General features: G+C 38.5%; 1 protein-coding gene across 4 annotated transcripts in view; it reads left to right on the top strand.

Moving 5' to 3' along the window:
- arfgef3 (ARFGEF family member 3) overlaps positions 1-15,008 on the top strand; it is a 116,321-nt gene that overhangs the window by 84,726 nt on the left and 16,587 nt on the right. For all 4 annotated transcript variants that reach the window (XM_073872789.1, XM_073872787.1, XM_073872790.1 and 1 more), the window contains exons 29-32: positions 7,362-7,476; positions 7,605-7,707; positions 14,516-14,647; positions 14,865-14,995. In XM_073872789.1, the coding sequence (XP_073728890.1) occupies positions 7,362-7,476; positions 7,605-7,707; positions 14,516-14,647; positions 14,865-14,995 (481 nt within the window). The remainder of the gene's footprint in view (positions 1-7,361; positions 7,477-7,604; positions 7,708-14,515; positions 14,648-14,864; positions 14,996-15,008) is intronic.

Raw genomic sequence — 15,008 nt, 5'->3', positions numbered from 1 at the left:
ATTGAGTTGGAATGAGCAAATTTTCTAAAATTAGTTATTTATATTTTATCATTAAAAAACTTAAAAACAATGCATGATTTTTTGGAATCTGACAAAACATGACAGAACTACACCTGTTTACGCAAAGCAAAAACAATATCACTGTGTTAAATTTATGTTTTTTTTTTTGTATTGTTTACTTTTGACATTGAGACAGACCGCTTTAAGATACTGTAGGCTAATGCAAGGGTTTAATATAATGTTACACAACAGATACTTTTTCCCAACAGTTAACCAAACATTCACTTTAGATATAACAGATTATAGGTCATACCTGTGTGAATTCTTGTGAAAACAGATATTTTTAAAACTGTAATTTTAAATGTCTATACCAGGGTCACGAACTCGCGCGTTTGTGTGCATGCGCGTCATAAAGATCGCTTTTGAGTCTTGTCACTCTTAATAACTCTTAACATCTATCAGGTCCAGAATTTTATCTCTATTAATAATTATTTTAACATTAAGCAGTCTATTTTCTGTCATTTCTGCATGCTTTAAAAACGAAACCAAAGTGAATGATGATGCATCTTTGCTTTAGATTATGGATTTGGGACGGTACACCTCTCAGGAAACATACAGATAAAGATCATTTTAGATGTTTAATAAACATTTAGAGCATTGGATTCGCCAGACGAGAATTTTTTCTTATGTTTATGAAAACCTCTAACTCATCTAGATAGCGCGGGTCACTTGCTGTGTCTCAATTCATCCTGTTGTGGGCTAGACCAAGGGTCAAACAGAAATTGCGTGTTGCGTTAATCAAGCGTTAATAAAATTAGTGGCGTTAAAATTATTTTGCGTTAACGCGTTAAAAGATTTTACCCCATCTGCAAAAATAACACATCATTTGCCTTTTATTGAGAATACAGAAACAGTATTCTATTCACAAAATGTGCATGTTACACTATAGTAGTTGTGCTGAATGTACTGCAAATGGATGCCTGTGTTTTCTTTACACTCACCATCAATACCATGGCGGCATTTTAGGTGTGCGGATAGATTCAACGTATTGCTGCATTCCTTAACTCACACTGACAGTATTTCTCTTTGGAAATGGCAACATCTCTTACCAGTGCTCCATCTGTTTTTCTGAAGCCAAAATATTTCCGCACCCATGACTTGACGCCGACTGGAGTTCAATTCAATTCAATTTTATTTATATAGTGCTTTTCACAATTGTTAATTTTGTTACAAAGCAGCTTTACATGAGTAGATGTAGAGGAGAACACAGAAAATCAATAGATAATATAAGAAGTAGAATATAGCGGCTAAGTTTAAACCGTTCAAGCGAGCGTATTAATAATGTAACGTATACAGTAAAGTGCTAAGTTAAGCCAGAGAAGTTGGCTGACTCTCCCCGGGACGAAAAAAACCCTAGGAGAAAACCCAATGGGAAAAACTCCTAGAAGGACAAAAACCCTTGGGAGGAATTTTATATATATATATATATATATATATATATATATATATATATATATATATATATATATATATATATATATATATATATATATATATATATATATATATTAGGGCTGTCAAAAGATTAATCGCGATTAATCGCATCCAAAATAAAAGTTTGTGTTTACATAACATTTGTGTGTGTACTGTGTGTAAATATTTTGTATATATAAAAACACACAGAATAATATATATATTTACGAAAAATTGGTAATATTTATATATAGAATATTTATATTTCTATATTATATAAATTATATAAATGTATATACAGTATATAAATGCAAATATTTCATAAATATATACATGAATGTGTGTGTATTTATATATACATCATATTTACACACAGTACACATCGCGATTAATTTTTTGACAGCCCTAATATATATATATATATATATATATATATATATATACGATAGGGATAGGGGGCGGGTAAGCAGATTAAACTGGTTTAGCCGGTGGTTGTTGGTCGGGCATCGGCTGGGCATCATGTTGAAGGACAGCCAGTACATCAGTGGTGCGATGACCTTCACAGCAACAGGAACTGGGTCTGTTTGTCTCATTGTCCTCGGGGTCGAGGACGAGACAGGGAGACAAAAACAGAGTTCTATTAGCGTAGGGGCCGTTTGCATATAATGCAAGTGTGATACATTATAGTGGTTTAAGTCAGCTCAGTTCCAGACAGGCTAACTATTGCGGCAATAGCATATTAGCCAAATGAGGTATGTGAGTGCTTTGTGTGTAATATTTCACTTTAATTGTCAACTCGCACTGACGGTTCCATCGCTTTTACAAGACTTAACAATGTGTGTGAACAACAGACTGAAATGTAAATATCGCGTCTGAAGTGGTGTGACATAGAAGATAATGATGAGGTTAATTAGCGTCACACGCAGCTTAGGAGTAGGTTGTACGCATATGTCTGAGCGAATGCTGAAAATAGAGCCCTGCACGGGCTTTAAATCTAGGCCCTAGCCCGGCCCTGGTCCGACGCGCTCAGGCCCTAGTCCGGCCCTTGTCCGACAGCTTACCAAAATTCTCAGCCCGAGTTCGACTGAAGCCCGTGTATTTTTTTCACTCCACATTACACAGTCACAGGCTTTTGCAGCAGTTATAGTAGTTCTCATTTGTTTTTTATTGCCAAAGTAGTTATATTTCGTTTCCTTTCTATATAAAGTTAATTTAGAAAAATGTTTGGATCATGTTTCGTTTGTAAAAATAAAGTCATACATTTTTTAAGTGACGAGTAAATAACCGACAGCCGGTTTACTTTCAGTTTAGCTTCTCAAATCAACACCTGGCTCTCTAGAATTAATAAATACAATAAAATAAAATATACATTTAAAACATTTTAACCATTTAACTTTTTTTCTTTAAATGTTTATTATGACTACAACAATGAACATGTATATTCTGATAATTCTTTCTGTTCGGCTGCTCGCAACGATACGGCGGGCTTGCAGAAAAAAGCTGTCTTACCGTACAGCTAACATTAGACTATGTTGCAGAAATATAAAAGGAATATTGCCGAACATGCAGCAGAAAAGAAAAGAACAGCGACTAAAGAGAGGTCAAGTCCCAAACGAAAACCAACAGCCTTCTAACAGGGTTATACACAGAAGAACAATTTATTTAGAGAGCATAGTGGAGAAAAAGCACAGCATCCACAGTGGAAGGTTTTAATCCAGTCCTCCTTTCTTCTAAAACCATTCCAGCTGCGCTACAAACACGCTCGCTGCTGCTGCTGCTCGCCGGGACACTTAACACTGTGCGAGAAAGTCTTGACAGTCGTGATAGCATTGTCTCGTGTTTTTTCCACCAGCCAAGCAAGTCTCTTCCATCACCTTCCATGCTGGGATTGAGACGCATATAAAGCTGTACTTCATCGGCATCCTCATCAGTCTCCACAATATTTTCCCACTCTTCCTCAAACTCGGCCAGCGCTCTTTTCTTTGTCTGGGCGGCACCAACAGGTGCAGGCACAGCTGGGCCCACCGCTGAAAAGTCATAATTTTAATTGTTAGTAAGGGCTAAACCGAACCAAGTAAATTTTTTTATACATTTTTATTTATATTGCGCTTTTAACAATTGTTCAATTTAAATTCAGACCATATTGGCTATGATTAATACATTAATTTAGAACCCTTTGTAATACAAGGAAAGCAACGTTTTGTTATTTCCAGTGCAAATAAAGTGAAATAATAACAATAATAATTTGTTTAAAAGAAAATCACACCTGCTGCTTCATTAATTAGTCTCTTGCTCCTCCGCTCCGTCCAATCTGAAGCGGGCAATATGACGTCTGGCCAGCTGATGGATTTCATCCTTCTCCGCGTCCGCAAACATCCTTAACTGGCTAAACTTCGGCCATAAGAAAAAGGCCAGTTTGTGATGTTGCTGGATGTGGACTTTTTTCATTATCCATTCAAGGTGTCGTTGGCGAATAATGGCTTGATAAGGCGTGTCTGACACATTTGGCTGGCAGTGATGTTTCAGTTTGTGTAGACAGGGCACGACAAGGTTCAGAGTTGGATATTTATCCCCCTCCAACTCCCTTTGTGCATCGTAAAACAGTCGCAAAAATTGCACCAAGAAGGCCTGCACATCTGGGGACAGATCGTGTAGTCGCTGGCTCTCATTGCGGCTGTTAAGTATTTCCTGTAACTCGGCGTAGACTGACTGAATTGACTCCAAAGTAATGAATACAGTGCTGTATCTGGTTTCTGACATTTGTTTGACAGTTTTTTGACAACTGGCTTGTTAGACCTGACTGCTTTAGATATCGAACTAAAGCTTTGGCAGCCTGTAGGGTCTCTGCTACCTCTGGAACTATTTCTACAAGCTCATCTGGGTTCAATGCATGCCGAAGCACAGTGTTGTATAAATGGTCTTGGCAGTCCAGGCGCCAATATGGGCGAAGAGCGGTAACTATATTAGACCCCTGATCGGTTACCCAGACAACATTATTCATCACTGATGCATCAAAACCAAGGACTGAGACTAATTGTTGCTGCAACTCTTTTCGGATGTTGTCTCCTGTTTTGGCCTCGTTTGGAAAGCTTGTTGTGGTAAGTACTCTGCTCTTCATGTCATATTGTGGTGTGACATAGTGACATGTGATTGACATGTAGCTTATCTTACAGTGATCATCTGTCCACATATCAGTTGTCATGCCCACATTTATCAATGACATTACGCCTTTGATTTCTTCAACCACGTCCCCTCTCTTAGCAGTCGCAACTTCTTTACATTTTCGGGAGATCGTGGTGGGGTCAGGAAGTAAACTTGCAGCTGATAGGCGGCCGTGGGATGCGCCTACATTTATTAGCTCTTGTGCTAACTGAATGAAACCGTTACCTGCTACCGTTTCGAATGGCCGTATGTCCATACAACAGAAATCAATGCATTTAGTTGTGATTTGTGATTTTACCGTGGCGGGAATTGGTTTTGCTAGAAAATCACTCACAGTCATTTGTTTACCTTTGCTGTGTGTTCCACTACACCCTCCACGCTCAAAATGTCTTTGTAAGTGAGATGACCCCGTCTTCTTACTGTCATAGCATAGCACTGCTTTTCAAACTGTGCATTGTACATAGCCAGTTGGTTCATCATTTAAGGTTGTCACTACCTGAAAAGTAGCCCAGAAGTTTGCCTTTCCTCTTGTGTTTTTCTCAGTTTTAAGTTCGCCACTGGCGAACTTAAGTTCGCCACAGTCTTTCTAAATAAATTATAAATGTAAACGCTATAAACATAGAGGGACCAGACTTCGATGGGGAACAAACTTCGACACAACACCGGCGCCGCCTTTGATTCATTAGTTCTGATACCAAATAAAGTCAACTGCATAAATAGTCCTGTATCCATTGCAAACACATTTTATTTTAAGCCTTAAAATGTCCATAACATAAAGTCACTGTCAACATGCACAACATAGCCTACCATAGTTTGACTTGTACTGCGCTGCGCTGATTTCTAAAGACTGCGGCGATAGCGTTTTGCACTCAAACAACGCTAAGAGAGAGCTTACGAATGGTCCAGACCAACCTTACGAAAGTGTGACTTACAGAAGATATACTTATCATACGAACGTTTTGGGAATTGTGCCATAGAGTTAAGAGAGAGGTTAAGGAAAAGGTTAAGAACTACTTAGCGATAAGAACGTTTTGGGGAACCGGGCCCTGCTTTTTTAATTGTTTGTGTGATGGATGTATGCAATTACATCGTGTGCAAAGTGATGTTAGCATTTAAGCTAGTTGGTGAGAGTAAATGGCACTATAAAAAAGTCTAAAGAGGCAAGTTGACGGCAAAAATAGGGCATACAAAGAAGAATGGAAAGACAACTATGCGTTCATCCTACATAGTTTTATGAATGCAAAGCCACTGTGTCTTATCTGCAATGAAGCTGTTGCTTTTTGCAAAGAATATAATATTAAAACGGCATTTCATGACTGCTGTTTTCGAGGTGTGCACTGAAACACAACTTTTAAAAACAACTTGTAAAATTTACTTAAAAAAATCCTCGTAACAATTTGCAAGAACAAAATTTACTGCTTTTTTATAAGTAAAACTTACCTACTAAAATCACATAAAATGTACTTAAACTTGCATGATAAAACATATGTTAAATAATTAATTAAATGTTACTTAATTATTTTATTTAGAAGTTTTTATTAATTTATTTTAATCGTTTAGGTAAAGTCTATTAGGGTTTTTTTGAAAATTGAAGCATAGCTGTTCTAATAATATTAAATAAATCGTATTTTCTGTTTGTTATTTTCTTTAACATATTCCTATGGACCTGGTTATTTTTTAGTGTTATAAATGGCATTAAAACACAAAATTCATGACTGACAACAAGTCAGTCATTGAATAAACTTGATTCGGAACAGAAACGCACACACCCTGTGTTTCTGACATTCATTATCAGCACTGTGGAGAGAATTACAATACAATGTTCTGAACAGGGTTCATGTAAAGAAACACTGATCACCTGAACGGTGACTTCACAAAATTATTATTTACAACAAAACAACATCAATAATATCAGAGCTTAAACCTTTATGACATTTTGCTAACACATATTTTTGAGTAGTTAAAGTTCTTATCAGTTCTGTGATAACGCTTAAAAAATAAAAATATTCAGGCGCAAAGAATTGTGGGTATTCCTTACAACATGTGCAAATAAATATAAGTACATTTTACTTAGATTTTTTAGTTTAATGGATTTAATATTTTTAAGTAAAATGAACTAAGATTTTTACTTGAATCTGCTAAAGTTTTTCATTAAAATTTACTTAATTATTTTAGGACTATGTGCAGTGACTATAAAACAGTTAAATAATACAAGAAAATATCTAATAAGACTTACTATTCCCGCACAGTTCATTTTTTACATGAATTAATTGTATATTTATCATCATTTTACTTAGGAAAATCTAGTTCTCAATAAATGTTAATATTATTATGTAGCAATTATGAGAGTTAATCTAATAAATATTACGACACCAAAAAGTTTGTTTTTTCAGTGTGTCTAGCGATCCACAGTCTGAGCACATTTAAGATCAGATCTGGGCCCTGTTTTGGTGAATTTAGTTATATTAATTTTAATATTCATGTATACATTATGCATGCATACAAGCACATTTACAAAGCACAGATAATAATAAACCACTGCAAACTCACATGTAAATGTTTGTTTCAGTGGTCGTATTGCTAAATATGTGTCCACTACAGTTTGCTCCAGTCAGAAGTTAGCTACATGTATACTGATTCAACGAATTTACATGCATTGTTATTTGCCGTGTAATAGGGCCCACAATGTTTTGAGCATGTTAAGAGCTTGTACAATGTGTTCGCAGATATTGGCTATGAGAGTCTAATTAACTTGATGCTGAAAGATCTCTTTAAACTACTGGTGTCTTGTGTGGCTGAACCAGCCGAGACCATATCCAGAGTTGGCTGCTCCTGTATCAGGTATCAGGAGGCGATTTACATGATTTGGAAATTTCAATAAAATTATGATACATTTGATTATGTTTTGTGCCTCCTGTATGATAGCAGTAGACATATTTAGTTGGTGCTCAATGCTGTTTGTGTTCCAGGTATGTTCTAGTAACAGCGGGGCCTATCTTCTCCGAGGAGATGTGGCGGTTAGCATGCTGTGCCCTGCAGGATGCATTTTCTGCCACCCTGGAACCTGTAAAGGTGCGTAGGATAATAACATTAACACAGGGTTGGGCATTCTTGGTCCTGGAGGGCCACTGTCCTGCAAAGTTTAGCTCGAATCCTAACCAAACACACCTGAAAATCCCAATCAAAGGCTTCAGTATGGCCGTTTCTCAATACCAAGTACGGCAAGTTCTGACTTGCGTCCTTCGTAGTTCGTACTTGCAAGTTCAGATGCGGAAGAACTAACTCCCGAGGACGGGAGGATGCGGGTCCGGTTATATTGCAAATGGAACAGCAGAGTACTTGTGGTCGTCATTCAGTCTAACCAATAAGTGCAGTCCTGGCTATTCTTTTTTTTTTTGTATTTTTAACGAAATATATCAAATGCAAAAACCCTAATAATATGTGGTTAAGGCAACACGTGTCGTGAATACGCTGATCAGCTTTAATGTATTTATTACAAAATGAAGTATGATATAAAACACATTTATTTATTCATTTTATTATCAAACCATTTATAATAAAACGACTAAACGATTGTACAACATGAAATAAACAAAAGAAAAACATCCAGTTAATGTAAGGCACAGTAATTTACTACAGTGTTAAGATTATATAAAAATATATGAGATTTAAGTTATGAAACTTAACTTTACCATCAGTTAAAAGGATAACAATTAACAGACTTTATATAAATTATAAAGAAAAATAAATTGATGAGACAAAAATGCCATCCAAAGGGAATATTTTATGTTTGATGATCAGACACAAATTTCAGATGAACTTGCCGAGATAAGGCTGCCCTCGTCTGTGTATATGTCGCTTACCACCCGCTGATTCACTGGAACTCACGTATCCAAAAGGAAATTTTAATATAGGCGCTATCTTTACTAACTGACCACATATTTAAAGTTTATTCATCTATATTCTTGACTGAACAGCTCTTAAAACTAATTCTGTGCAAGCTTTAAGCTTCATTGCCGTTGACGCGTAATGCATTTCTGGGAAACGCGACTGTCAGAAGTCCGCACAAGTCACCTCCTGATGCATCCTCGATAAAATGGGCGGATCAAGAACTTATCCGGGGATGTTATGTGAACTTGGTTTGATGCAAACTTTGCTTTGGAACAGTACTTGGGCCGCGACCACAAGTACAGACAAGAACGCATATTGAGAGAGGGCCTATGAGTTGGAAATGGCATTCAGGCGTGTTTGGGGTGAAGCTAAACCAGTACCAGGAATGCCCACCCCTGCATAAACATGTCTAAAAAACAGCTTATGCATTAACAAAAAGCTTTTTTCTACTATACCAAAATGTTCTGTAACTGGTGTCACTTTGCATCACAAATGATCAAAATGTATAGCTTCTCAAACTCTCTCTTAAATTACACTTGTGTTTGATCAATCTTTAAAAGGCACCTATTTCATTGCTAAAATCAAAGGTTTTTTGTGTATTTGGTATAAAACAATGTGTTCTGAAGGTCCTTGTTTAATAAAACACATTATTTTCCACATATCGTGAATTTTTGTAGCACCAGATATCCCTGTCTTCCTCAAACGCTTTGATTTTGTACAAACCCATCAATCTAAAAAGCGCTGTGTCCCTGATTGACAAGTCACCTACAATTTCATCCCGCTCCGGTAAAAATCGATTCACGCTCCTTTAAATTTAAAATGCCTCTGCATGCCTAACACCTGTCGTTTCCAAAAGTCACCAACAGGAGAAATGCATTCAGCATGGACGTGCTGGACAGTGGCTCCGCTGGAGCATATAGAGAAAAAGTTCAGAGTTCCTGCTGTCACTGGGAAAATGTTGGTAGACTACGTGTATGCTCCTCCAAATTAAGATGAACTGAGATCAGACAGCAAATGAGAGAGAATAGAGAACAGATGCACAATCCGGGAGCCTGAAGAGTACGAGACAAGGAGACAGATAACAAACAAAACTTGACTTTGACTATGACTAAAACTTGACTACTAGATGCAAACAAATACAAAACTATGATGGGCTGCGTGGCAAATCACAGGAGTCAACCAGTATGGACTGACAGGAACGAGAGAAACACAGGGAATAAGAGAACAGGGAATTAGCAAGGGAAGGGAGCACTGGTGTGAGACTAACGAGATAGAGGAGACGAGGAAGGCGGGGCAGACAGATGAGCACGCGGAAGCTGTCAAAACAGCGCGAGCCGTCAAAACAGTGCGCACGCTCAACAGGTGAGAACAGACACAAACACAGCACAAACACCAACCCGGGATGATCAGACCGAGGGCGTGACAGTTTAGACTTTGGTTGTCTTAAAAATTAAGGTCAAAGTTGGAGTACATGTCTGCATCATACTGTATAAAACAATTTTACTAATTATTTGCCCTCATGCATTATGTAAACAGATGGTGGCTTGTACAATTGCTTCCAGATATGAGTAATGTTAATCTATCTGATGAATGATGTGAAGGTCTGAGGTTACACTTTGATGTAATGCACAGATGATAGCAAGCTAACGTTACTGGCAGTGTCTCCCACATACTAAGAAACACATCACATGACAATAAATTATGAACTAGCTATGCAAACAAAGTTAATAAGCTGTAACTCAACTTGATGGTTATACTCTTTGCAAACTAAGGTTATCAGTTAGTTGATTTCAAGATTTAGAAGAAACTTGAGTGAAATCATTATGTTCACTGCTTTGGTAGTTAGCAAATGTTAAAAAAAACAATACTTACTGTGCACAGTTCACATTTTCATCTTGCTTCATCTGTGACGGGCCCATGATCTTTCATGTTTCCTTGCCGGCGCTAAAAACACGGCCTGACATGGTTCTTGCTTCGGCATCACATGTTCAACTCCATTACATCGGTGGGATGCTAATCCTCAGATTTTATGTCAATGCTACACACCATCGCGTTTTTTGAAGCATGTGCAGATGTGAAGTAGCGTCTCTTTACCTGCACAAAACCCACCCAGGCACGGAAGATAGTGTCATCCTTGTTTTTAATGGGCAACCTGAAGACTCTATGCCCTGAAAGGCTGGAGTTTGTGCAACCTCCACAAACACAATAATTTACCATGACGATGATAAATGAAATACAAAACTACTGAAAATACATCAACTTGTGACTGCTTTACTGAATACCAACATACTCTGCACTGAGCCAACGTAGAGCCTATCACACGACTTCCTCTGGTTGCATAATATGACACGTCGGTAAAAAAATGGTATTTTGAGAACTGTCTTACCCCTGATTTACACCGCACGAGTTTGCGGTGTGTTACGGCTCTGTTGTGACTTTGTTTCGTCTTGGTGCCAACTCGCACAAGAAGCGGATCAGAAGAGCAGCAGTAGGACATCACGTTGTTTTCCTGTCAGACGTTGTTTTTCTTGATTTTCTGAGTTTTAACATGGATAAGTTATGTATAGGATTAATTATGTATATTGTTTTGTTTTTTTGCAATGTCCTATTTTGTTGTTCTGTAGTCAAAAAAAGTGAATACACTTAAAAATGCAGTTAGGAAGGACAAATATTAAAGTATTTAGCTATGCATATTCGTCTAAAACACATCCTCAATTATGTGAGCAAGATTATGTGAAATACGGGAGTCTGCACGGGGTGTTTATTTTGTAATTGACAGGATACTTGACTTTTATTTTGTATTTACAGTTTGGCTTCAACAAGGCGCACGTCAAAAATAGACTAGGCACCTATCTTTAGCGAAGCAGCGGGTAGAGCATAGAGGGGTAAAGCAGCTTCTGGGACGCTCTTGAAACTAGTGATGCAAAGTCCGATTCATTTCCGCGAACCGGCTCATTTCGGACAGTTCGGCTCATTGAACCAGTTCAAAAAGCCGATTCTCTGGTTCCTGACGTCATCAAGAAAGGACATCACTACGCATTTACTGTGTCAATGAAACATTTAAATAAAGTCGTTTGTGTCAACACATTAAAACATTTTTTTTTTTAAGTTGTTTTTGTGAAGGTATATAGCTGATTTATTGCCTTTCATTCACAAGAAGTTAATAATGTTTGTGGTCACAGCAGAACCGGCGCCAGACCATAACTAACAGGGGGGCACTCGGCTTCCAACGGGGGGCACGCAATAGCAACAATAACTTGCAAAAACAAGACATTAAAACAACAAATACAGCAAGCACACACTCATACAACTAGTACAGACTGTCAGCTCATTTCCCGTATAAAGTGCAAAAGACCACAAACTATGCGCAAAACTATTGAACTTCGACCGCGGCGTGAGCGCAAGCTGAGCTCCGCGGCGTGAGCGCAAGCTGAGCTCCGCGGCGTGAGCGCAAGCTGAGCTCCGCGGCGTGAGCGCAAGCTGAGCTCCGCGGCGTGAGCGCAAGCTGAGCTCCGCGGCGTGAGCGCAAGCTGAGCGCAAGCTGAGCTCCGCTGCGCTCGCGCTTGGCTCGACGCAACAACAAACCGCCCTCGCACGCGGCGCAAGCCATCCCCGTCCTAGCTTTAAAAAAGCCGCTTTACCATAATCACGTCGTAATGCTGTTAACGGTCTATAGCCACACTTAAGCTTTTTAAGTACATTTAAGCTTACGTAATTTAAAACAACACTAACTTACCTTTAAAATAGCTGAAGACGGCGTGTAAGAACATTAAACTTCCTTAAAACAGTGTCCTGTAGGTTTGTAAATTCCACCTCGACCTTTAATCTCTGAGTTTGAGCCAGTCTGTTTTTGCATGAAGATGAAGCAGGCGGTGCTGGTTCGTTCTAAATGTTTTAATATCCATATTTTACACGATCCATAATGCCGTGAAAAAACACGTTGCTAGTATCAAGTCACAAATATGCTAAAGATGTAAGACGGGTGAGACGCGGCAATACATCCAATCAGAGAAACTGGTCTATTTTAATTAATGAAAACATATATCAACTACATTTTCCTCATTTGATTACATTACAAGCCATGAAACATTCAATGTTTAATTTATTTTAATTATTCTTGATATATATTAAAGTAATAAAAAACTTTGTAGGGGGGGCACAACAACCTGTTCGGGGGGGGGGGCACTGCCCGCGAATGCCCCCCCTTGACGCCGGCCCTGGCTCACAGTTTCAATTGCGGATGATAAGTAATAAATGCCAGATACAACTGACCAGTTTTGACAAGCCTACAACTTCAATAAGATTCCTAAAAGACACTGGTGTACAATTGCGGATGTGTAAGTATAAATAATAAATACACTTGTGTGTTAAACTCATTGATCTTCCTTAAACAACTACAATATGATTTGCATGCACAATAAATCGTACCAAAACTAAAGCTTTTTAATAAACAAGCATATCAAGAAACTAATACAAAAAAAGAAACTTCGCGCATCAGGCTCATTCAAATCCTCGGTGATTCACACGCAGTGTCAGCAACTCATCCGTCAGAATCGTCGGCAATCCTCGCCTCGGCAATCATCGACAAACTTCGTTTGGTTCTTTTTGAGTTCGACGTGCTATTTCGGCTCTGCGTTCTGCGTCATCAACCCGGAACCTATGCCCAAAACTAAAGTTTGATTCAGTTCGATTTGTGAACCGGATCGACCGGTTACTTCCTGAGAATCGGCTCAAAAGAACGATTCGTTCAAGAACCTAACATTACTACTTGAAACGTGCCGTGGTGCAGCTGATGTAAACACAAGCATTGACTAGAATGACCGCGATCAGTTTCTAGAGGCTGTTTACACTTGGCATTTTCGTCGATCGGATCACAAGTGGACGACGTTAATACCAGGTGTAAACGGTGTTCAAAACGTTTTGAATGCGTCCACTTTCGACCACTTTCAACCACATTCAGAGGTAGTCGAAACCACTTTCGATCGGATTGCTTTTGTATTGTAAACGCACATGTGGTTGAATGTGTTCGAACAGCCACACGCGACCCCCTTCTCTCCGCCCATTTATCTTATCTGAGATACTGAACACAGTGTTTTACGTCTTTTCTGACTTCTGGCGTGAACACACGGTGAAAAGCGCTTCATTAGCCTTTCATTGATAAAACTAAAGTGTCTGATCTCCGTAGTTTCATTTTGCAAGCTTGTGAAAGTTGCGCGATCCTATTTCATCAATTGCGCTGAAAATTCAGAGAAAGCTCTAATATAAATATGTACAAAACACTGTGCAGCATGTTTACTTGCTAAACAAGCAGTAGACTCTGACATAATATTAGTTCGCGTCCATATAAACTCATAATTACTCCCGCTCGCGTTTGAATGACAGCGGAGAATGACTCGCCCACCGTCTCGACAGGCCACCCCAAAGGTAAAAAAGGTAACTAACTTCACATATGCACTTTATATATCCAGAGAAAACAAAGAATTGTAATAATGATAGGAATTTGTTGGTGATTGGGTCTTGTGAGTGATTGGTTTACATGCCTAATGTGGGTGGTGTCTCTCAACATTGAGTGAACTTTGCTTAATTTATTGTTACACTTTATCATTCAATTCTGTTGTTTCAGATGATATCAAACAAGACCAGATTTAGATTCTTTGCACATGGAAAATGTAAGATTTTATACACAGTTTATAAATGAGATTCAAGGTGAGAAACAGATGTGAGTATTCTTGGTGAGACTTGACTCTTCTGTCTCCGCACAGTCTCTTGGTTTGTCTTTGAGATAGATGTGAAGTCTTTGAGAAAGATTTCAGATGTTGGTTCAACAGCACTTAAATGTTTTTATAAAATGGTTCTCTCCGGATTCAGCTATTTGGAGGGTTGAGCTACTTTTAGTCAGGATTTGACACCATCCTTACAATATCATGAAGTTTTAAAATCCCTGCTTTAGAATAGTGTACTGATGTAATTGTTCTCTGGTCTTTGGTAGAATCTGCTGGCTTGTTTCCGAAGCGGTTCAGACAGTTTTACAGGAGATGCATGTGAAGTGAAAGTAGCAGCTCCCTCACATTCCCCCTCGGCAGAGGCTGAGTATATGAGGATCCGTGCCATGGCCCAGCAGGTACCTGCACACATTGTTTAAAGACGTAGACTAACTCAGACAGCATTAACCAACAATTGCTGCACAAATATACTCACACTATTCAAAGAAAAGTTACAGGTATAAAACTAATAGCTCTGGCTGTGAATTGCATACTACATTACCTGTGGTAAAATGACTTGATTAAACAGCTATTATGTGTGTGTTTCTTGGATAAAATAGTATTATCTGATATTAGGTCTTCATGCTGGACACACAGTGCTCGCCTAAAACTCCAAGCAACAAGGAAGGGTTTGAGCACGCTCAATCCTGTGTGCTGATTATTGAGCTTCCTGCCGATCAGCATTCAAATGGTCACACTCAGAAGAGGTCAGTGGATCAA

The sequence above is a fragment of the Misgurnus anguillicaudatus genome, chromosome 11, assembly GCF_027580225.2.
Source record: "Misgurnus anguillicaudatus chromosome 11, ASM2758022v2, whole genome shotgun sequence".
Lineage (NCBI taxonomy): Eukaryota > Metazoa > Chordata > Actinopteri > Cypriniformes > Cobitidae > Misgurnus > Misgurnus anguillicaudatus.
The sequence above is the reverse complement of the archived record's forward strand: the minus strand, read 5'-3'. Positions and strand labels throughout refer to the sequence as shown.